At 36.0% G+C, this 23,499-nt stretch overlaps 2 protein-coding genes across 3 annotated transcripts; one reads left to right on the forward strand and one right to left on the reverse strand.

Moving 5' to 3' along the window:
* Window positions 1-14,553: 14,553 nt before the first annotated feature.
* Window positions 14,554-17,677, forward strand: LOC112002345 (receptor protein kinase-like protein ZAR1). The gene is made up of 2 exons (XM_024034498.2): window positions 14,554-16,409; window positions 16,741-17,677. The coding sequence occupies exons 1-2, from the start codon at window positions 14,957-14,959 to the stop codon at window positions 17,397-17,399; spliced, it is 2,112 nt and encodes a 703-aa protein (XP_023890266.2). The 5' UTR covers window positions 14,554-14,956; the 3' UTR covers window positions 17,400-17,677.
* Window positions 17,678-20,672: 2,995 nt separating this feature from the next.
* LOC112002334 (protein PAL OF QUIRKY) lies at window positions 20,673-23,270 on the reverse strand. 2 transcript variants are annotated; one of them, XM_024034485.2, is made up of 3 exons: window positions 22,510-23,270; window positions 21,677-21,788; window positions 20,673-21,580 (listed from the first exon to the last, which is right to left on the reverse strand). In XM_024034485.2, the coding sequence occupies exons 1-3, from the start codon at window positions 23,130-23,132 to the stop codon at window positions 20,924-20,926; spliced, it is 1,392 nt and encodes a 463-aa protein (XP_023890253.1). In that variant the 5' UTR covers window positions 23,133-23,270; the 3' UTR covers window positions 20,673-20,923. The 2 variants fall into 2 exon arrangements, with proteins under 2 accessions (XP_023890253.1, XP_023890252.1); XM_024034484.2 differs by having other exon boundaries at window positions 20,673-21,788.
* Window positions 23,271-23,499: the final 229 nt, after the last annotated feature.

The raw sequence follows: 23,499 nt of genomic DNA on the forward strand, positions 1-23,499 counted from the left end.
TGTTTTACGGAACTTTTGATGGGTATATAAAAAGTAACACAAACACCGGTTGAAACTTCTACTTTTCTTTCGGTGATAACAAATAATTAATAGAGTCAATCTATGGATATTTGACACAAACATGCACATGTGGTGCACTTGGTACTAGGACACGTTGCATGTACATCTTTCATCAAGATCGGACCGTGATTGGATCTTATTTTGTAATACTCTAATACAAGAATAACTAACTTTTAAAAGACAAATTCTTTTTGAAAAACTATAGATTAACCAAGTACAATTTTAAAAGTAATGATTTTTTTTTTAATGTGCCAATTCAAATGAAGAATTAAGATATTTTCAATTAAAACTTTTTAATATCTATAAATATCTTTAAAATAGTAGACATGCCTCAAAATCGCATTTTTTATTTTGTTAATCACAGTTTCCTACACATATCATCGAGAATGAAGATGCTAAGTTCCATCCAGATGGTATCCTCATAAACAATTAAAGAGGGAATTCTTGAAGAGGAATTGATCCTAAAAGCTTTTACACTCCAAGTCCAAGAGTAGGAAACAAATGTGTAGAGATTTTGGCAAACCTTGGTCATTAAATATGTCCTCAACTTTTCAACATCATGATCATCCTTCTCAACATTTTAAACTTTATTCATATTACTTGCGGATTCTATGGGAGTACAAACTCTTAGATTGTAGGCCTTTTGATAACCACTTGACATAAAAGAAAAAAAAATTAAAAAAAAAAAGAAAAAGAAAAAGAAAAAGGAAGTAGATAGATTATGCAACCACAATGAGAAATGTGAAAAATAACCCATCTCCCTAACCATTTATCTTCAACCATCGTAGGTTTGAGCAATTGAAGGGTATACACCATTTCTCGTGCTCAACAAATGTATCACTAATCTCTTTTCTCAAAATTGCAAGTTCTTTTGATAATTATCTATACTATTATTTAGGAGAAATTACACTTTACCACCCTAAACTATACACCTTATTACACCTTGCACCCGAAACTATTCAAATGCATACTTTGCACTCTAAACTATGACATTTGTTACACTTTGCACCCCAATGTTAGTTTTATGGTTAAATTAGACAGAAATTAATAGCATGTGACTTGCATGTGATTTTTCTTAGGTGTGACACTGTTTAAAGACCAAAACACCCTTTTCATAAACAATAAAAAAAATTTAATTAAAAAAAAAAAAAAAAAACAAAACAAAAGCTTAATTCTTTTTATTTTTTCCAGCTCTCTCTCTTTGTCTGGTGAGTACAAGTATAGCCCTCTCTCTTTGGTACAGCTCTCTCTCTCTTTCCCAAATTAAAAGCCTATAACCCTAAATCCCCTAATCAAAAATATACTCGGCTCCACCAAATCAAAAAAGACGAAGTTAGTTTGATTTGGGGATTCAAGACCCATAAAAGATAAAAATCTTTTTCTTTTATTCAAATTCCAAACTCGCTTAAAAAAAATTAAGAATGAAAAAGTGAGATATGGGTAAATCGGTGAATCCATATTAAGCATATTCTTTCAATATTTTTTTGAAGAATCTGGCTGACATACTATCTAAGTAGGGGTTGTCATTTCCAAGGACGAAAACACTGTTTCTCAATTTGTTATGCATAGAGAAAAGTGGTAGAGGTTCTTCCTTCTTCTACTATACGCCTGACTTGAATTCTTGCTTCTATAGATACTCCTTACCTCATATCAAAACTTGACTTGTTTCTTTTTTTTTTTTTTTTTTTTTTTTTGGGGGGGGGGGGGGGGGGGGCGCTTACTCATTCTCCCCTTTCTCTTTGTCTTCTTCATAAATTTCATCTTCTCTCTCACTCGTATCCACGTATCCAAGCATCCCAGCATGTATCCGCTATTTTTTTCCGATCTAACTTTTCTTTCCACCTTGAGGCAAATATAGAAACTACATGAATTGCATCAATTGCTTGATGAGCGAGAAAGGATAAAGATTGCAAAGCAGAGAGAGTATGATTAATAAAGAAAAAGACAACGTTAGTTTAATTTGGGGATTTAGGGTTACAGGGTTTTGTTTTTAATTGTTTATGAAGAGGGTGTTTTGGTCTTTAAACAGTGTCACCCTTTAAGCAAAAATCACATGCAAGTCACATGCTATTAATTTCTGTCTAACTCAACCATAAAATTAACGTTGGGGTGCAAAGTGTAACAAAGGTCATAGTTTAGGGTGCAAAGCGTGCATTCGAATAGTTCAGGGTGCAAAGTGTAATCTAGTGTATAGTTTAGGGTAGTAAAGTGTAATTTCCTCCTATTATTTAAGGGGCTTTTCCTGTTTGGATTCCTTAATTTCGATGCTTAAAATACCCTCAAATTTACCAATTTGTAAAACTTAAATAGTATGGTTATATATGTAAATTTGCTAATTTAAAAACTATTTGCTCCTTGAATAACTGACTCCCACTCTTCAAACACCATACACAACCATCCCACTAAATCAAATCTCCTAGGATCAGTTACTACTTTTATATCTCTATCTCCCCCTCTTTTACTTGCTCTTCTACTCATTTTTCAATTCCAAATAATCACATTCTACTCCTATTTTAGATTCAGTTTTCACCTTGCACACGTTATTCCATTACTCTAGAGAAAAATTAGAATGAATTTTCTTCATTCTTGCCTTTTCAACCAAAGTCTACGATGATGGTGAGCAATTCCTAAGATCCCCCGAATTGCACATTTCCCATTGTTTGGATTTTTCCCAAGTTAATTTCATCAATTCAACTACATTTATAAACGAAAACTAAAACTTTGAAAACACATAATAGGAATCGACGGAGAAATGCATACAAAGGTTAGTAATGCAGAACTTGATTTAACTATTACGTATTTGTTTTTATGTTGATGTGTTATTGGTTCTTTTCCATGTAGCCTTTTCAAATTGAATAGAAATGACCTGCTCTTAATGAAAAAGGACAGAAATTATGATACTATTTCAACAAAAGAGAAATTCATTCGTGCTAAAATATTCCTCTAACAAATTTAGTTTCTAGCCTTGGGTACATGCCAATAAAAAATGGCACATAAAGTTACAGTCCCATGTAAAGGTGAATAAAAAGTTATCTTCAAATGAATTTTTTTTTTCTTTTTTTAATAAAAGAGTGTCATTGGAATGATAGTAAACTACATATTCATGATTATGTCATATGTTTGTTTCTGCTAATCGATTGTTTATATTGGCAGGTGTTAAGTCTTTCAATTATTCTTTGTCTATGTCTATTGGAATGGAAATCTCAAGCGCAAAGCAAAGAAGTTATGACTGCAGTTGAGTCATGCTGTACATATTTTTTTTCCCAAAAATGCTATATTCACAAACATTTTTACAACAAATCCTAAGTGCCACCTATGATTCGTTGTAAAAATGTTGTGGGCTTAACACCTTCTTCTTCTTCTTCTTCTTTTATTTTTTTTATTTTTTTTATTTTTTGGGTGAAACATTTATTCCATAAATTTTAGTTTTTCTTAGTAAGAATTTTTTCCATAAATCTACATACGAACATATGTTTTCAATGCTATATCAGTGTTCAATTTTTGGATTGACTCTCATGACACTTTTGGTCATATTGGTAGTTTAAAATGCATAAATATTGACTAGCATCTGAGCATGCGTGTGAGAGGCTATTCTATTTTTTGGTAAAGGTTAATAATTTGTTTCTATTATAAATTAAAATTACTACAGTTTTCAATCACAAAAATACCTAAGGATGTGATAAGCATTTGTACCAAATATTAAAATTATTAACATTTTTCCACGCATAACACTCATCACACTTTTAAGTATTTTTGTTATTGAAAAATATAGTAATCTCAAATTATAATGGGTGTAAAAATTTTAACTTTTACCAAAATATAGAAGAGACTAACGCACGTGCTTAGAAATTAGTTTAATTTATCTGTTTTCTTTTGCTAACATAGAGAGCGTAAGCGGGTTATTCTTTTGTAATTGAACCAGGTGTCCATCTCTTGTCTTCCAGTCTTATTGGCCCAAGCTTTAGAGAAAGATGGGCCTAGGCCTAATCTCTATTCTCTTAGTTGATCCAGCATTATAAAATTTTCCTTTATTCAAGAAATATATATATATATATATGTGTGTGTGTATCACTAATTAAATACTAGAAGGGCCTTAACCCATTGTAAAGTTGGTTCGGTTTGACCTTATTAGTATTATTAAAAAAATTATTGATTTTTCAGTGCTAAGTTTTGTATAGTTGTTACTATCTAATATTTTTGGTAAGGGTCAAAAAAGTAAAAAAGATTTGGTGCAAAAGCAAACATGGATTATGGGGGGTTAATAATTGGATAGCTTTTTATTTATTTATTAATTTCTTCAATGCTATGTTTTGATGAAAGATTTTTTCTGTGATTTAACTTTAAAGTAGTAATTTTAGAATTTCTAATCTTAATTTTTCTTATTTGTGTTAACAATAAATTTGGTTTAAAAATAATGTGAAATTCAAAACTCGAAATTTTCAAGGATTCAAATCCTAGGATCAAATTCCATGTAGGGAGAAAAAATCCATATAGGACAATATTATTACCACTATTAGAACTAGCTACCATGTCACTACCATCATTGCTATCATCGTAGCCCATATTAGTGGCTTCATGGGTTTTTTTTTTTTTTTTTTTTTTTAATCATTTTTTAAGGTTTTAAGGGATACAAAGGTCATTTTGGAGGTTTCAGATATCATCGTAGCCCATATTAGTGGCTTCATGGGTTTTTTTTTTTTTTTTTTTTTTAAATCATTTTTTAAGGTTTTAAGGGATACAAAGGTCATTTTGGAGGTTTCAGAGATACTTTGGTGATTTTGGAAATTTTAGCGATATTTTGGTAATTTTGAACATTTCAAGGGTATCTTTGGCCAATTTGGTGGTTTCCAGGGGGTTTAGTCATTTTAAATTCTGAGATATTTTAGTTATTTTAGTGGTTGAATGGTATTGTAGGCATTCTAAAGGTATTTGGTTATTTTGGAAACTTCTAAAGATATTTTGGTCATTTCAATTGTTGTTTTCTTTTTCTTTTCTTTTTTTAATTTTAGTGGGATATTGGTCATTTTTTAAGGTTTTAGAGGTATTTTGGTAATTTTGTACATTTTAGGGATATTTTGTAGGTGTTGGGACTATTTTTGTTCATTGTTTAGGTTCAAGGCTAATTTTGTCAAATTTTCAAGGTGTTGAAGCTATTTTCAATTAATCCATTTATTATTAAAATTGTAGTTATTCTTAAGAACGCTATGAACCAAGTATATATTGGAATCTAAATGCCCTAATCCATTTTTAAATTTTTTTTTTTAATAATTCAATAATTAAGAGTGGGGAATTTGCTGGATGTCTCCGTTGGGAACAGTCAAAGGTGTTAGTTGAGCTACAAGGCTTTTCTATTATATTATATTTACTATAATGTGATTACTATAATATGATTCAATGGGCTAAAAGCCTTCTTTCGTGTCTCTGCGAGGTTATTCCCTCCTTTAGGTCTACTAAGGGTTTGTCTTTTCTTTTCTTTTTAGTTGCTTTGTCTTACTGCCAATGGCTAAAGACATGATCAATAGCTTGGAGAAAATGAAGTTGACATTGGAGGAAGAAGAGGTGATAGCAATATCGAAGGAAGGTTGAAAGGAGGAAATAGATAGCTGCTCATAGAGTCTTATTGGCAAGTTTCTTGCTTGTAAACCCTTTAATAAGAAAGCGACTCAAAGTACTTTGAGGAAAGCATGGGGTATGGAAGAGGGAGTACAAATAGTTGAAGTGGGTTCAAACTTGTTATGGTTCAAGTTCAAGTCAGAATTTGAATGGGATCGAGTGCTATGTGGAGGTCTCTAGACTTTCGATAATCAAGTACTCATGTTATGTCGATGGCAACCAGGGATGACAGCAGCTAATGTGAAATTCGAATCCATTGCTCTATGGATTCAAATATGGGGAACATCGTTTGATATGGTCTCTCTTAAAGTTGCTGTGAAGATAGGGAGTCGGATGGGAGAGGTGGTTGAAGTGGAGAAGAGGGAAACATGATGCGCAATTTTTTTTTATGACAGTTAAGGTTGCGCTTCCAATGTCAAAGCCTATTCGACAAGGAGCTTTTCTTGGTGGCTCGAATGGAAAAAAATACGTGGGTGACATTTAAGTATGAAAGGCTGCCAATGTTTTGTCATTGTTGCAGATTGTTGGGTCATGATCTTGAACACAGTGCTCAGTATTTCACTTTAAAAAAAAAAGAATGATGGTGAGGGGGTTTGTTAGTATGATGATTGGTTAAAATCCAGTGGGGGCAAACTCAATCTCCACCCTGGAAAGCTTCGACCAATTCCAAGCAACCTAACAGCGAAACATTAGAAGATAAGTAGATTGGAGTTAATAGTCGACATAGGACGGCGGTGGCGGTTTGTGAGCACCTTGTTGAGAACCCTACAGAGAGAAAAAGTCATGCAAAAGAGGATAATGTAAAACAAGGGATTGTTCTAGATTGTGTGGAGAACATAACCATAACTAATGTAGCAATTATGGAAAGTATAGGACCGTTTTCTTCGGTTTCCAACATAGTTGTACCATATTCAAAAGCGGTAAATATCCCTTCCATATCATATCTGAAGCATGTGGAGAACAGAACAATTTAATTAAATCACCTACGATGCACTTAGTGAGGAAGCCAAACTCTGGTGGAGGTTTGGCATTGTTATGGAAGACATAGGTACAATTAGAGGTAATTAATTTTATGGACAACCATATTCTAGCAAAGGTAATGGAGGAGGACAGGTTTGAATGGCTGTTAACATGCTTCTATGGTTGGCTTGATGCAAGTCAAAAATCTAAATCATAGGCACTGTTGTCCCATCTATCATCATTTGTACACGGACTGTGGTGTTGTATTGGTGATTTCAATGCCATTCTACACTCATCCAAAAAACAAAGCAAGTTCCCACCTCCGTTCAGATAGATGGATAAATTTCATATTGCACTAGACTCTTGCAGTTTAGTGGATTTGGGATTTATTGGCTACCCATACATGTGGAACAACAAAAGGCTAAGGGAAGCAAATACTAGGGAAAGGCTAAACCAGACCATGGTTAATAAAGGGTGGAGAGAGAAGTTTCTAGCAAGTAGGATAACTCACCTCTTTTCTCATGCCTCTAATCATCACCCACTGGTTCTACAAACCAAATTAGATTGGAGGATTCAAAGCAGGGGTACTTGGGCTTTTAAGTTTGAAGAATCATGGTTGCTGTGAGATGATTGTGAGAAGATGGTATTCGAAGCATGAAACAAGGTGAATAATTCTCACTCGGGTCTGAATAACACAAAGGAAAGGATCAGTATCTCTTAGGTTGAATTGTCAGCTTGGGGTTCATCTAAGACCCACCTTGATGCTGAAGAGATAAGTCCAAAAATAGGTTGAGGAGCTCAACATGGAGGAACCAATGAAGGAGAATAAAGCTGATTTCTTGGTAGCAAGCAAGAAACTAGATGACTTACTACTCAAATGAGAAATTTATTGGGCTCAACAGTCTTGGATCTCGTGGTTGAAACATGGCAATAAAAACACCAAATTCTTTCACTCCAAAGCCTCTCAATGGCTGAGGAGGAACCTAATTTAAGGGGTTTGAGATCAACAAAATAATTGGGCGAAAGAAATGGATGATATTGCTAGTGTGGCGACTGATTACTTTAAGAATATTTTTAGATCAGGTTCATGTGAAAGGATGGATGAATGTCTTAGTGCAGTACAGCACAAGGTGACTTTAGATATGTAAGAAATTTTGTCTATTGACTACAGTGCAGATGAAATAAAAGCGGCATTGTTCCAAATGGGACCAATAAAGGCTCCTAAACCCGATGGTATGAATGCTCTTTTTTACCAAAAATTTTGCATATTGTTGGTGATGATGTGATTGCTATTGTTCTGGATTTTTTAAACTCTAGTAATGTGAATCTTGAAATTAATTATACTTATATTGTCCTTATACCAAAAATTAAGTCGCCTGAAAAAATGTCAGATTATAGACCTATAAGCCTCTGTAACTTTATTTACAAAATTATCTCTAAAGTCATGGTTAACAAGTTAAAACAGATACTTCATCGGTTGATATCTACTAATTAAAGTGCCTTTGTTCTGGGTCGCCTTATCACAGATAATGTGCTTGTTGCATATGAGATCCTTCATGACATGCATTGTAAGAAAACCGGCAAGAAAGGATCCCTAGCTTTGAAATAAGACATTAGTAAGTCCTATAATTGAGTTGAATGGGATTTACTAATGAACATCATGTATGAGTTGGGCTTTCCGGATGAATGGATTGAGCAGGTGATGAGTTGTGTATCTACACCCTCATTCTCAGTTTGCATCAATGGTAAAGCATATGGTAATATCATTCTAACTAGTGGGCTTCAATAGGAAGACCCTTTATCTCCTTACTTGTTTCTCCTATGCGCAGAGGGGTTTACAATCTTGCTGGCCAAAGCAGAAGATGAGGGGCGGCTTCATGGGGTTTCGATTTGTAGGAGTGCACTAGGTATATCCCATCTATTATTTGTTGATGATTCATTACTGTTTTGCCAGGCTAATCAAGAAGAAGTGTAGTGCATCACAAATACACTACAGTTGTATGTAGCATCATCTGGGCAGTGCATCAACTTTGAAAAATCTTCAGTTTACTTAGTAGCAACACAAATGGAGCACAAAGAGAGAAAATAAAAAATGAACTAGGGGTGAGAGAGGTGGAAAAGTTTGAATCATACTTGGGCTTACCCACTTTGGTTGGATGGGTAAAATATCAAACTTTCTCCTACTTGAAGGATAGAGTTTGGAAAAAGATTCAAGGATGGAAAGGGAAATTATTATTAATAGCAGGTAAGGAGGTGTTGTTTAAAGCAGTTGCTCAATCAATTCCTATATATACGATAGGGGTCTTTCAATTGCTGGTGAAGCTTTGCAACGAACTCAATGCAATGCGTGCAAGGTTTTGATGGGGTCAGATAGGGAATGAAAAAAAGATCCATTGGAAGAGCTAGAACATGTTGTCTCAACCTAAGAAGGAAGGGGGTATGGGGTTTTGAGATTTAAGAAATTTCAACTTAGCAATGTTAGCTAAGCAAGGGTGGAGATTGCTTCAAGATTATGGGTCACTACTATACGGATGTTTCAAGGCAAGATAATTTCCACGATGCAGTTTTTTAGAAGCTTCAAATGTCCCAAATGATGAAATTCTTTATACTGAGAATTCCTTATCCGAAGCAAGATTCAAAACAAAGAACAACACAGAAATATGATTGCAATATAGAAATAGAAAAGAGAAAAAGAGAAGGAAGAGTGAGGAAGAAAGGAAAAATTTGAGAGAAAATTCTTTGAATTGAGAAATGATTTTCTTGCTTAATGTTACATCTGAGCACTAGCTTTCTATTTATAGTACTCGATTGATGATCCTAACTGAATAATTATGAGATCCAAACTATAGGGATCTAAGCCTGTGAATCTAGGAAGGAGGCTGGACTGATAACTAATTTTCGCACCAATCTCAACTGAATCTTGAACACAACAATACAACATCATTTCAAGTATCACAACTCATGCTCAACAACTAATCCAAATGACATGTTTTGTCATAAACCTTTTTAATGAAACGTGCATATAACTTTAACACTAACTTGCTTCTAAAACTCTGTCATTTTGGCCTTCTATCCATGTCTCCTTTGTTTTGATCTTCTTTGAACCCAAACCAGAGTTCAAACTAGAATCATCTTCAATGCCAAATAGCTCCTATGTTTGGAAGAGTTTAATGGCAGCTCAACCAATCCTGAAACAAGGATGTTGTTGGAAGGTGGGAGATGGTTCCTCTATTCGGGTTACTAAGGATAGGTGGATTTTGAATCGTCCCACAGACATGATTATCCACCCACAATTAGAGGAGGAATGGGAGTGGCGTGTGGCTAACCTCATTGACTGGAGGATTAAGGCATGGGATCATGATTTTATTGAGTCCACTTGCCACAAGAATGATGCTAAGGCAATCCTTTGCATCCCATTGAGTCGTAGATATGCTCCAAATGTGATCTTCTGGCTCCATACAAAGAATGGAGAGTATTCTGAGAAGTCGGGCTACCACACAGCTAGATGGATTCAATAACAAGAAAGGGATATGGGTGAGAGTTTAAGGGCAGCATATGGAAGTTCGGTCAGGAAGAAATTGTGGAAAATTCATATCATAAACAAGATAAAGGCCTTTGGGTAGAAAGCTTGTCAAAATGCCTTGCCAACACAGGAGAATTTGGTTCACCGTAGAATTATTGAAGATGGCAAATGTGAGCTCTATAAATAGGCTAGAGAATCAATGATCCATGTACTATGAAATTGTGGGGTGGTGCAGGACATATGGGCTGGAAGTATGAGGCGTTTGCAGAAGGGAAAGACTGATCAGGATGATTTCATGCAGCTAGTTGAAGACCTGACTCACAGGCTGTCCGATGAGGAGCAAGAGCTTTTCTAGGTGCAATGCTGGATAGCTTAGAATCAAAGGAACTCGATTCTACATGGGGGTAAATTACAAGATCTAGCACGGCTAAATCAGGGAGCACAAGATTACATGGACGAGTACAGGGAAGCCCAACTTCGGCTAGTTGTTCCAACGACCACGGCTTCTATGCAGACGTGGAGACCACCGTCGAGTTCTACATTCAAACTAAATTTTGATGCAGCGGTCTTTGCCAACACAAACTCTTCTGGCTTCTATTTCATTATCTGAAACAATATGGGAGAGGTTATGGCTGGTTTGTCAGCGAAAGGACCGTATGTGGAGAGCAGTGAAAAGGCAAAAGTGCTAACGTGTCAAAAAGCACTTGGGTTTGCAATTGATGCTAGGTTTATGGAGCTCGTGGCTGAGGGCGATAATGCTACAGTTACGAAGTTACTTTTAACCCCATGGGTTAACAGATCTAGGTTGGGACATATTTATGAGGATGTTTGAACTCTAGCGGCTAGATTTAGGAGCTTGTTTGTTGGTTGTATCAAACATAGTGCTAATTCTGTTGCTCATTCCTTGGCCCATTATGCAAGTTAACTAGATGATGCGATTGTATGGCTGGAAGAGTCACCACCACTAACCCTTGATGCATTGTACCTGGATTCTATTTCACTTAATGAATGAATGAGGCTCGTTTCATTTTCCAAAAAAAAAAAAAAAGGGCTAAGAGCCTTGTAGCTTATCAGGCACCTTCTAGTGTTTTCAATGAAGACTTCCAAAGTTTAAATTTCTCCTCCACCGTTGTAAGTTGTAACAATCAAATTATTTCAATAGCGACTCCAAGAATATTTTCCAGGGTGGTCATTAAGAAACTTAAACGATACAATATTTAATAAAAAAGATAGTTATATCTCATTATCAATGCTGCAAGCTTATCTCTTTCAAAATTTTAGTTACATAAAAATTTTCTTGGATTTTTATTTTTGTTTGAAAAGGCTCAATATACTGTTAAAAAGACCAAAGTTTGACTACAAACTTAGTTGTAGCCTAAGACCACAACTTTCACTAAACAAATTAACATGACTACATATTTTAAAAATCTAACCATTGAATTGTATGTTTGTTGAGGTCTAAAAAGTCACAAGGTCTCACCAAGGCCCAAAATGGCATAGAGAGTTGAACTCCATCAAAAAAGAAAAAAATAAAAGACTTGAGCCCGCAATAAAGAAAAAAGATGGTAGGCCCAACTCCATCAAGGGATTTAAGGAAGAACCTAGACCCACAAATGGATAGGCCTTAGAATTCATGAAACAAAGGGAAGAAGAAAAAAAGCCCAGCCCGCCAAGGGTAGAAAATCACTAGGTAGTCCAAGGGTAAGAACTAGGCTGGGATACCCAAGGACAGCTGGGGGATCAGGATCCTTGGGACGTGCAGTAAAGCCAGGATGAGATTAGGACAGCTCAAATAGAGTGTCAAGAAACACAAGGAACTAGAATAGATACGTCCTTATCAGCCATCCAATGATGCAGAAAGAAATCAGAAAGCTTGAAAACCAACAATTCATAAGCAAGGGGTTAGTACCTCAGGGAACCTAGAATGAAGAACCATGAAAGGAAGTAGCTGGGAAGACTTTCAACCTGGCAGGAAGGAATCAGCTCACTTGAAAAAAATGACAAGAGGAAAGGCAACCAAAAAGTTGAGTATGAAAAAAGGTAAAGAGGCCTTGAAGGAAGAAGGACCAAAGGTCAGCTCTTTAAAGATACCCTAGAATGGAAAGTCAGCAGGAGACTTTTGGGGAGAAGCACCAAAAGGAGAAAATTATGAGAAATAAGGAAGGGAACAGCCACCAATGTTGCTGGCACAACATTGGTTCTGGTACCCGGGAAAGCAAATGGGGGGAATCAGTGATACCCTGGAACCCTAGGATGACACTATAAAAGGGAGAAGCAGCCAATAGTAAAAGGGCATTCAGCAACAATGAATTAGAGTATAATCATTGAGAAAACTCTATTAGAATTCAAGGAAAGTAAGAAAAAAGAGGGAAATACCGCACGGCATCCTCAAACAGCCACTAGAGAATACACTTAGATTCAAAGTGATTCAAATTTTGCAAGTCTTAGAAGCCTGAAGAGTCATCTAAGTCTGTGATTTTTGAACTTATTTGGACCTTGTAACATGTCTTAGAGAGCATCATGTATTACACAAATGAGAAAGTAGTGAAATATTTCACATTGTCTTAAGAACTCTTAACGTTTTATTTTGTGTCTTGCTTTATCACATTGCCTCTTTTTTGTTTCTTGCTGTTCAATGCATATACTTATTGTTTGCTAGTATGTATGTGTTGTAGGATTCTTGCTCTATGCACCATCTGGATCGTAATCAACCCATTTAGTTACGGTAAACCAAGCCCAGTCCTTTAAAACAAGAAGTAAGAGGGCCCAAAGTCCTTGCTTCTACTTGGGCTTGGGTGTTGTCCAAAAAGGACTCTCACAATGTTTTTTATGTTCTTAAAACACATGTCAAGTTTCATGTTAATCGAATTTTATTTACTATTTAATTCATAAACTTATTTTTTGCATATAATTTTAGACAACAAAAACTCAAAAATTAAACATTTGATTGATGACATAAGCTATTTATCTTTTATCTTTAATCTTCTTGAAGTTTTGCAAGCATGGAGGATATAAGAAAAAAAAAATCTAATTGTGAAATTGTTAAAATTAATATCTAATAAAAAAAATATTGAGTGGAATTGTAGTTTTAATCTATAACCAAGTTTGTTGCTAAATTTTGTCCAAAATTTAATTATATTGGATCTAAAAAAATTTAGGGTAGTCACATTTTTTTAAGGGAAAAAAATCATTAAATTTTTAAATTTTATATATAATAATGACTGTTTTTTTCTAGGCCAAGGTGGTCTTGTGACCACCCTGACTTTAACTTGGAGTCGCCAGTGAATTATTTATAATAAAAAAAAGTGATTCCATGGATCAAATTATTCCAAAAATCTAACATTGCAATGCAATCTACTACGGCAACCCGAATGCCAGCTTAACATAATTTAGACATCCTATTCACTTCTTAAAAGTCCTATGGAATGGCATGCAAAGAAAAGGCGTTTCTAATGGTACCTGGAGCGGCATGAAGTGATTGTTCTGCTTCAGATAACTGATTGAATGAGATTGGTTATGGTCCTTATCGACATTTAAAATCAAACTATATTAAAAAAATCATGTGGAGACTACGTAATTTTTGTTTTTATTTTGGTAGAAGCGGTGGCTTACTATAAATGACTAACTTCAGAAACAAACTTATTAATCACATTCATCGTGATTTTCTTAGCTTATGTTCTATGCCATTATCAGTGCCACCACTAACGGGGACGAAAAAGTTCTCTCTCCCAATATTCAGTCTTAAAGGAAGTCTATTCATTCATTGTCGTACCCAAGATGGTAGAAAGAAAAGGACTAAAGAAGGAAGGAATAGTCAAACCAATCCCACCAAACTGATTATGGCACATTCAGCTGCATTCTTACGCACCAAACATCGCCTCCAATCACGGTAAAAATAAACTGGACTGAATCAACTTTTAAGAAAAAGACGACCCCCCTCACCTCAATATGCCACTGCCAGCCACCACATGACATGACAACATAAGGGGCCTCTTGAAGAGTCGCTAGTTTGGTCCTTCAGTCTGATCAATTAGTTTGACGAGACATGAAGTCAGGAATGACAACATAAAATTATTTATGCAAATGTGAGTCTCTAAAAACTAAAAGGTGAATTAATTATTGACTATGAAATGTACTTGATTCTTGACATAATAGAACATTTAGCATGTCGATTAACAGATCTGATTAGATATTCCACACTTGAGTTTGCGTTTGTTAAAAAAATGTTTGATGACTAATGATTATGCTCATATTTTTTGGCACATTTAAATCTACTACTCCTTGCCAAAACTAACGAATACTTTGATAAGTAACTAAAGTGAACTACTATTCCTTGGACCAAATAAACAAAAAGTAAACAATTATCCAACAAAAGCTATAAAGGAAATCAAAACATAATTCATAATTGTTACTGGGACTCAAAAGAGTCTGAAGATAGCTTTTTCCATGGGTCAAGGGAGTGCTCTAGTGTTTTAGACGGGGTAAGAGACTGACTCATTGCCATTTTTAAACACGTGTAGTGTATCCCTTATGTGGCACCAGAATTAAGCCAAACCCTTATTGTCCCTTTACCCTCTAAAGAAATTTCATCCTGCTGAACTAATCTTTCTAGTCATTACCACAACTAACAAACGGCTACTTCCAGAATGTAAAAAGCTTTGGATAACCATTTTAGTCCACGCATTTAAATCATAGCCTCCTTCTTTAACTGCATGTATCAATTCCTAGCACATTAGGAGAGATCCTCAGGAAACCCATATTTCTTCTTTACATTCCCTTGAAAATTCGCCTTCCTGGAAGATGAACTTACAAGTAATCTTCCTGTATTTCCTCATATGCAACTATTTTGCTATTGTGCCAAGTGACTTACTACTGCCATTACGAGAAAACAGTAAGTTTTTGACCATAGAAAACTACATAGATGACCCCCTGAATAACTGGAATTCTACAGACATAAGCCCATGTTCATGGCATGGAGTTACATGCAGGGGAGACCGAGTTGTCTCTCTTTCTATTCCAAATAGAAAACTTGTGGGGTCTCTTCCCGCTGCTCTTGGAAACCTCACAGAGCTTCGCCATGTTAATCTTCGCAACAACAAGTTCTTTGGAAGTTTGCCACCCGACTTGTTTCATGCAAGAGAGCTAAAAACTCTGGTTCTTTCACGAAATTCATTATCTGGGCCTATTCCTCATGAGATAGGAAACCTCAAGAAACTGCAAGTTTTAGATTTTTCTCAGAACTCACTCAATGGTTCAATACCTTTATCTTTAGTTCAATGCAACAGACTAAAGACACTTTCCCTTGGTCAAAACAGTTTAACTGGTCCTCTTACAGATGATTTTGGAACCAGTTTGATTGCTCTTCAAAGAGTCGATCTTTCCTTCAACAGACTCAGCGGTTCTATTCCTAGCACCATGGGCAATTTGTCTAGTTTAAAAGGAACTCTTAATCTGTCTCACAACTTCTTCAATGGTACTATCCCAGCTAGCCTAGGAAGCCTTCCTGAGACACTGTATATTGATCTAAGTTATAACAATCTTAGTGGAAATATTCCCCAAGTTAGTACTCTATTGAGTATAGGACCTACAGCTTTCGCTGGCAACTCTTTGCTCTGTGGACTTCCATTAAAGATTTCTTGTTCTGATTCACAATCATTATTAGATTTGCCATCTCAAAATTCAGATAGCAGCTCTGGTAAGAATGGGAAAGGCAGTACCTCATGTTTGAGAATTGTGATCACAATTGTAGCCAGTGTCATAGTGGGAATCTGCCTTATTGGGTTGCTGGTCTCAAAACGGTGCAGAAAGATTACTGCTTGTAAAGGTGGCGAACAAGCTGGTGGCTGTAGCTTTGAGAAAGCATTGATGGTAAGAAAAGAGTTTTTCTGCTTTGCAAAAGAAAGTCCAGAGATCATATCAGAAAATATGGGGCATTACAACTTCGTACAATTGGAACAGCAGCTTAATTTTGATCTAGACCAACTTCTGAAAGCATCTGCTTTTCTTCTGGGTAAGAGTGGAACTGGGATTGTGTATAAAGTTGTTCTTGCAGATGGGCGTGCCTTAGCAGTGAGAAGATTGGGAGAAGATGGAGGCTCTCAGAGGTTTAGAGAGTTCCAAGCTGAAGTTGAAGCAATTGGAAAAGTTAAACATCCCAATATCGTGACTCTTCGAGCTTATTGCTGGTCCGTCGACGAGAAGCTCCTCATCTATGATTATATACCTAATGGTGACCTTGCCACTGCAATTCATGGTAAAGTTGTCTCCCTACCTCACTAAACATCTATGCCATAAGGACTTGACATGTTCTCTATCTTTTGAATGATAAAGAATATTGCTCTTTGAGGCATGCATGCAGGTATGCTCCAACAGCTACCTATACTCGAGCTAACTAGCACTTATGAATAAATAAGAAACAAATCAGATCCTATAGACACCACTTGCTAATCTATAAATCTTCTATTGTAGCTTTTAGCTCATCCTCTGCATATTAAGTTTTCTTCCTTCATTTTGAAAATCCTGTTAGCATTTCCTTATGTATAATTTTGTTTCCAATTTTAGGTTCTAATATTTGATTTGAACAGGGAAAGCTGGAACAGTTCCCTTCCGACCACTTTCATGGCCTGTTCGTTTAAGAATCATGAAAGGAATAGCAAAAGGTTTGGCTCATCTTCATGAATTCAGTCCCAAACGGTATGTTCATGGAAATCTAAAGCCTAGCAACATACTGCTTGGGCAGAATATGGAACCCTATATCTCTGATTTTGGACTTTGCCGCCTCCTGAATACAGACAGAGGATCCCAAACATATGAATTGGATCAAATGACTAGTGGAACACCACAAAGCAATTCTCCTTTTGAATTTCTGCCAAAAAGTCCAACAGTAACAGTGGGATCTAGTTATCAATCTCCTGAAGTCTCTAAAGTCACAAAACCATCCCAGAAGTGGGATATTTACTCTTATGGAGTGATCTTACTAGAGATGATTTCTGGAAAATTTCCAATGATAAAGATGGGTTCTATGGAAATTGATCTAGCTCAGTGGGTTCAGCTCAGCTTTGAGGAAAGGAAGCCACTCTACCATGTCTTAGATCCCTTCATGGCTCATGATTTAGATGAGGAGAAGGAGATAGTTGATGTAGTTAAAATTGCTCTAGCCTGTGCTCAGAAGAGCCCTGAAAGGAGACCTTCTATGAGGTATGTCTGTGATAATCTGGAAAGACTGGCGCCATCCATTAATTGAAAGCTAATACTGGACAGCTTGATTGTACATTGTCCATATGAATGCATGCACCCATCCCTCCCAACCAACACACAAATTTCAAGCTCATGAAATCCTATAGCATATGTAGACAGCAAAAGTTATGTTTCTCCATGAATGAATTTTCAATATCTCTGTATTTGTGAAAGTGCATTCTGCCACTGCCTTCTGTATTGGACTTCTGAAGTCCCCCTTTTTCTTAAATTAAAGGAAAAAAACAAAAACAAAAAAAACTCTCATTTGTGTTGTTTTTGTTCTCATTGCCGTTGTCATCAGTTTCACTGCCATAAAGACTGTCAGCAACATCTATCATGCTATCCCAATCTAGTCCTTCAAAAGAAAAGCATTCAATAATTACAGGTAACACTAATTCAGCAGACTGTCTAGAGTCAATGGCAGCTTCAACTGTTTTGAGATTGGGTTCAGCTGTTTCTAACATATTGTTAAGAACATATAGAAACAGATTCCACTGAAAGCCAGACTTAATGATAATTTCCTAGACCTATTCACATGTTTCACTAGTTGATTATCTAATGGGTCTTTGCTCCATGTAGACTTGTATAGAACACCTTTATCTTAATTATTCTGCAAATTTCAGCACGAATTTTTAAGGCATTGCAAGGAATTGCAAAAACCTCTAGTGAAGCTGTTCTGGAAATGCATTCATAATCAATGATACACAAATTCATAAGGAAACTAAAGAGTCAAGATATCTCTACATTGTAACAGCCCCATATTAATCATGTCCTTGTAGTGAGGCACTCAGTATAGGCATCAGTGTATACTGAGAATAATTTCTTGGGACACCCGGCAAATAATAGCACCTAAGGAAAGGGCTCAAAGGTAGATCAATGAGAAGCTATACGAGAGTGAGTGAGGGACCAATAAAAAAATTATGGAAAAAAATTAAAAGACAGTGATCATTAATATAGCAATCTACAGAGTAGAACAATATGACAGTGATCACAATTACAGAAGCACAAGACAAATGATTATTGATGGCAGTGCCATTTGAGCTATGCATATAAAGAGTTACTATATGCACAAAAATAATTAAAGTTCAAATCAGGATTAAGAAGGAACAAACAATTACTTTACAGATGTGCAAGGTTAATTGCAGTAGTTATCTTCTAGCAAAGTTCAAATCAGGATTAAGAGGGCTGGGAGACACGCTTACATAAAAAAAATCGCTACTGTATGTCCAGAAATAAGCTAGACAAAATAGCTTCTAAGAATTTAGAACTTGTTGTCCAACGAGTCCAAAAAAAAAAAAAAATAGTAAGCCTCTTTTTAAAGAACAAAATTTACAAAGACATATATCAAACTAACTAACTAAGCATAGGCTGCTAACAATATAACCTTGTCCTAGTAGAGCAAAATCAGAAACACTTACAAAACTAGTCATAAGCTGTCACTATCCAAGCCACCATTGGTTAGACATATCAAAGACTTTTTCAATCAATACTTCATTTAAGTTGGTTCCTTTTATCACCAAAAAAAATTTGGTTCCTTTTAAGTTAAGAAAGAAGAAATCCGAGTAGATCACTGCTGTAAACAACTTAAATTTAAGTTTTTTAAATACCCAAAAAACCAACAAACAAAAATAAACCACAAGAGTAAGTCAAATGGAGGGGAGGGGGGGTGTTAAAATTGATAGCTTGATCTTGAAAGAAATGACATGGACCAATGATTTACTACACAACCACTATCCTTTCTTTTCTTTTTCTTTTTTGAGGAAACACAACCACTATCCTTAGGGTGTTGTAATACACAAACAATTTTTTTATTTACATGTCACAAGATACAAACAAGGTTAATGTACAATTCTAATGCTTTTTGGTCTTTGACTTTTAGATGTATGTTGATTGAATCATATACGTTATTTGATCATAACTATCATGGTTATGTACTTTTATAAAGTACAAGAGAATTATGTAAAATATTATGTTTAAACTTTCTATAACTAGATTATTATAATATTGACCATTAATAATTTTTTTCAATTTACTATATAAAAATTTTAAGAATTAAAATGACTTAGGTAAACTTTGAACTTACAAACATTATACAATACACTTACCTAATAGGAAAAATATACAAATTTTGAGTTATTAAATTTTTTTATCATTTGTTACCGATATTTCTATTAAAAATTATGAGATATTGTATTTGAAAACTGTGCACTTTACTTCAATTTGGTTTCTAAAAAAATTAATAAATAAATCTGGTGTGAGCTTCCACTTTGTGCTTTATGCCTAGGCGCCGCTTTTACCAATATTGGGGGGGTGGAGAGAGACAAAATGAGATCGGATATTGAGATGACAAAAAATTCTCTAAAAACATTAAACGCATCAATTGTTTTACAATCAGCTACGTTTGCCGGCAAAGTTGGACAACAGGAGGAAAAAAAAAAGACAACCTGGACACATTTTATCATAACATTTTTTACCAACACTAATTCAAAGGATCCCATAATTTCATCATAACGTTGGACAACAGAAAGCCAAAAAAAAAAAAAAAGCCAAAAAAAACAGCTAGGTTTTCTTTTTCTTTATCCTGTACAAACTTCTTTTCCACAATATCATAGATAGGAACCTCCCTTGGATGGGACCACAAGCACAGCACGGTGATATGGTTCTTTCAAAAGGCCTTAAAACAACTAAAGTTATTTGATATTTGACGCATCAAAGCTCCAATTTTGGGGACCGTAATGATTGTTACAAACCCACAAGGGACGAACACAATAACTAGCAATGCCCAAATTACGGAAGCAAAATTACAAGCATTACTAGTTTGACAGGAAAAAGATCGAGGGACTTAACTAATAGTGTTTAATCAAATTACTAACTTTGAATATTCGACATTCAAGGCTATGACAAGATTTTATCACAACTATAGTGAAAGAATATAAGTAAAAGATAAACGGTCACAATTAGAATATGAACTCCTCATTGGCAATGGCAGTGGCTGAGATGAGTGAGTACAATTCCAAGAGGGGGCCATGCAACTGCCAACTGCATAGGCCCACCATGAAGACCCATTGGTGGTATCTTCACAGCTTTTGTATGCAATGATACTAGAAAAATAACCGTCCATCAATAATAGGCCACTTTCTCTATATTTTTCTATCTTGAGATTGCCTAGCATTAGAAGATGATGATCCTTATTTAATTCATTGAAAACGTCCCATTCATGAATGATGAATTACACACATTTGAAGTGGAGATAATGAAAGCCCTTATATGAATAGTACTATAACAGAATCTTCAGGCACGCAACAATTTTATAAAATTTTTACTACAGAATCTGAAACATTATATGTCATGTACAACATTGGTAACATAAGATTTGCAAATCAAGTGAAGAAAAAAGGTAAGTAGAAAAAAACGAATAGATAGCTCTTATTTTCAGATGGACATACTAATACAAAAAGAAGTTACAAAGTAAACATTTTCAAAGTTACCAAAGCATTTCTACCAAAAAATTTCTCTGTTCAGAGAACAGAATCATTGTTGCTGCAATGGTCTGATCTCTTGCTTGAGGTTGTCTTTATGCAACTGAGCCAAAGCCTCAGATAACAGGTTTGCTGTCGCTTTGGTCATGGTTTGGTACTGAGAAGGCACCAAGGGTGGCGGAGGCTGAGATTTGTATATTTGGACACGTGCAGGGTCATCATCAAGCTCGTTATTGAATTTAGCAGATTCATGGGAAGGAATTGGAATAGACTGAGGTTGGTGATGCATTTGAGGAATACCCACAGGTTGTTGCTGATTTTCATAATAGGAGACAGGAACAGGAACAAGTGGTGCTGCCACATGGGCAAGACTGGTTCTGTAAAATTGTGAGGGCAAATCAGGTTTGGCAGGAGCTACTGGAGCCTCCTTGTAAGCAACTTGGGGAGCAATCAAGGAAGCATTTGGACACATAGGGGGCTGATTGGGAGCAGTCACAGTGTTAACCAAACCACATTGCACAGGCAAACTGTAAGGTGGCATCTGCCCAACAGGTACAAAGTAAACTGGGCACAGCTGATTGGGCTGATAATGGAATTGCTGCAGTGGCTGCGCTGGATACATTGTGTAACAAGATGTATTTGGCAATACACCAGTGGAGTTATGGGGTATGTAGTTGGCACCCACTTGTACAAACTGCACTTGTTGTTGCTGCATATGATTTAATTGTAAAGGTAATGGATACCCAGAGACCGAAATCGATTTATATGCTGGTACACCAGAGGAAGAGTCAGAAATAGGACTCACTAATTCAAGGGGCTTAGAAGATACATTATTCTCCATGGAAGAAACTTGAACAACTGGGTCTTGGCAGGTTATACTCTGTGGCTGGGAAATTGCACTTGTAGCACTATTATCACTGGAAAATTACACACCCAATTAACCAATTTATAACCCTACAAATTATTACTGCTTGAAAGAAGGCATCTTATCTCCAAAAATTCCAGCTAGGTTGCAAGAAAATGAAAATGTAGGTAATTAACCAAAAGAACCAAAAACCTTGAATATTTATCATGAATGTCAAAACCTTCGCACATTTAAGCCTACTACAACATTTTACCCAAGTCAAACTGAGATTCCCATCTTCTAAAAACACCAATAACATTATTAAACAATCAATGCCCCTCCTTTTCCTCCACTTTCTAAGCAAACAAACATTGGATAACAAGAAAAGGAAATAAACCCAGATAAAAAAAAAATTACACTTGTAGCACTATTATCACTTGAAAATTACACAACCAATTAACCAGTTTACAACTCTACAATATTACTGCCTGAAAGAAAGCATCTTATCTCTAAGAACCCCATCTTGGTTTCAAGAAAATGAAAATGTAGGTAACCAAAAACCCTGAATATTTATCATGAATGTCAAAACTTCCTCACAAGTGAATCTACTAGCAAAACTGAGATTCCCAACTTCAAAGGAACACCAATAACATTATTAAACAGACTACAAATGACACTGAAAAATCAACGCCCCTCCTTTTCCTCCATTTTCTCAGCAAACAAACATTGGATTACAAGAGAAAGCAAGATACCCAGATTCAAATAATAATAATAAACAGAAAATGTGGGTGTACCTTGTAAACGAGTCCGAAGAAGGCAAGGTAAGCTTACTATCCTCAACCTGAGCTTTAATGGAAGACAAATTGGTGGTGGAAGAAGACGAAGCTGAGGACGAAGTGGACCCAAAAGACGAACTAGTCTCCAACACAATAGATTCAGCATTGGAAACAGTACCATTACTGAGCTCCCCAGCACTGAAACTCTCAGTCATATTGATCTTAGCGCTCTTAAGTGCATCAGAGAACCAAAGCTCAGTCTTGGGGTGGTGAATGACAGAGAGACGGAAGAGAAAAAGTCTGATACGGGAAGAGGAAGGAGAGGAAGAGAGACAAAGGAGGTGGTGGAGGAAGAGAAGGAGGTCAGAGTCAGAGAGGAGAGGGATGAGAGAGGAAAGGTCATGGTGAGGAGGGAGGAGGTATTTGAGAGAGAAAGGGAGAGGGAAAGGGAGGGAAAGAGTGGAAGAAAGGAGGGAAGTGAGGGAGGAAAGAGTGGCGGTGGCGGTGGGGTTTAGAGAAATGATTTTGGTGTCACCACCTACGTAGTGAAGTGAGTTTGTGCGTGGGTTTGGGATTATGTTACCGCCGTAGCTGCACATTAGGCGGAGCTTTGTGGTGGAAGAGGGAGGCGTTTGGTCCATGTGGATGGTGGTCGAGGAGATCTAGAAAGGGTTTGGTGTGGGTGAACGTGACGGTGAAGCGGCTCTGGAAAGAAAGGAAGAAGATAAAAGAAAAGAGGTTGAGAAATGAGAATATTTATATAATAGTATTGTTTTGTTTTATTAGTAGATAGAGTTGTATTGTTTGTTGTGCTGAGTTGTGGACTTTTTAAGAGTGAAGGACTAAAGATACCGATCAGAGGTGGCTAGGACAGGACCTCGTGAGGTTGGAACCGGCCAGATAATACTTTCCTTCTGTTCTTTAATCTTTGTTTTGGAGTTTCACAACCAAATAGAATAGAATAGTCAGAAGAAAATAGTACCTTTTTTTTTTTTTTTTTGGGAGAAT

This window comes from Quercus suber, unplaced genomic scaffold (assembly GCF_002906115.3).
Source record: "Quercus suber isolate HL8 unplaced genomic scaffold, Cork oak 2.0 scaffold_228, whole genome shotgun sequence".
In the NCBI taxonomy this organism is placed as follows: domain Eukaryota; kingdom Viridiplantae; phylum Streptophyta; class Magnoliopsida; order Fagales; family Fagaceae; genus Quercus; species Quercus suber.

What these genes read in the sequence shown, in the direction of transcription:
- LOC112002345 (XM_024034498.2), top strand. Translation starts at nt 14,957, where the DNA reads ATGAACTTACAAGTAATCTTCCTGTATTTCCTCATATGCAACTATTTT. An exon ending in CCTTGCCACTGCAATTCATG is followed by an intron (nt 16,410 to 16,740) that starts GTAAAGTTGTCT and finishes TGATTTGAACAG; the next exon opens with GGAAAGCTGGAACAGTTCCC.
- LOC112002334 (XM_024034484.2), bottom strand. Translation starts at nt 23,132, where the DNA reads ATGGACCAAACGCCTCCCTCTTCCACCACAAAGCTCCGCCTAATGTGC. An exon ending in TCTTCGGACTCGTTTACAAG is followed by an intron (nt 21,789 to 22,509) that starts GTACACCCACAT and finishes GTAATTTTCCAG; the next exon opens with TGATAATAGTGCTACAAGTG.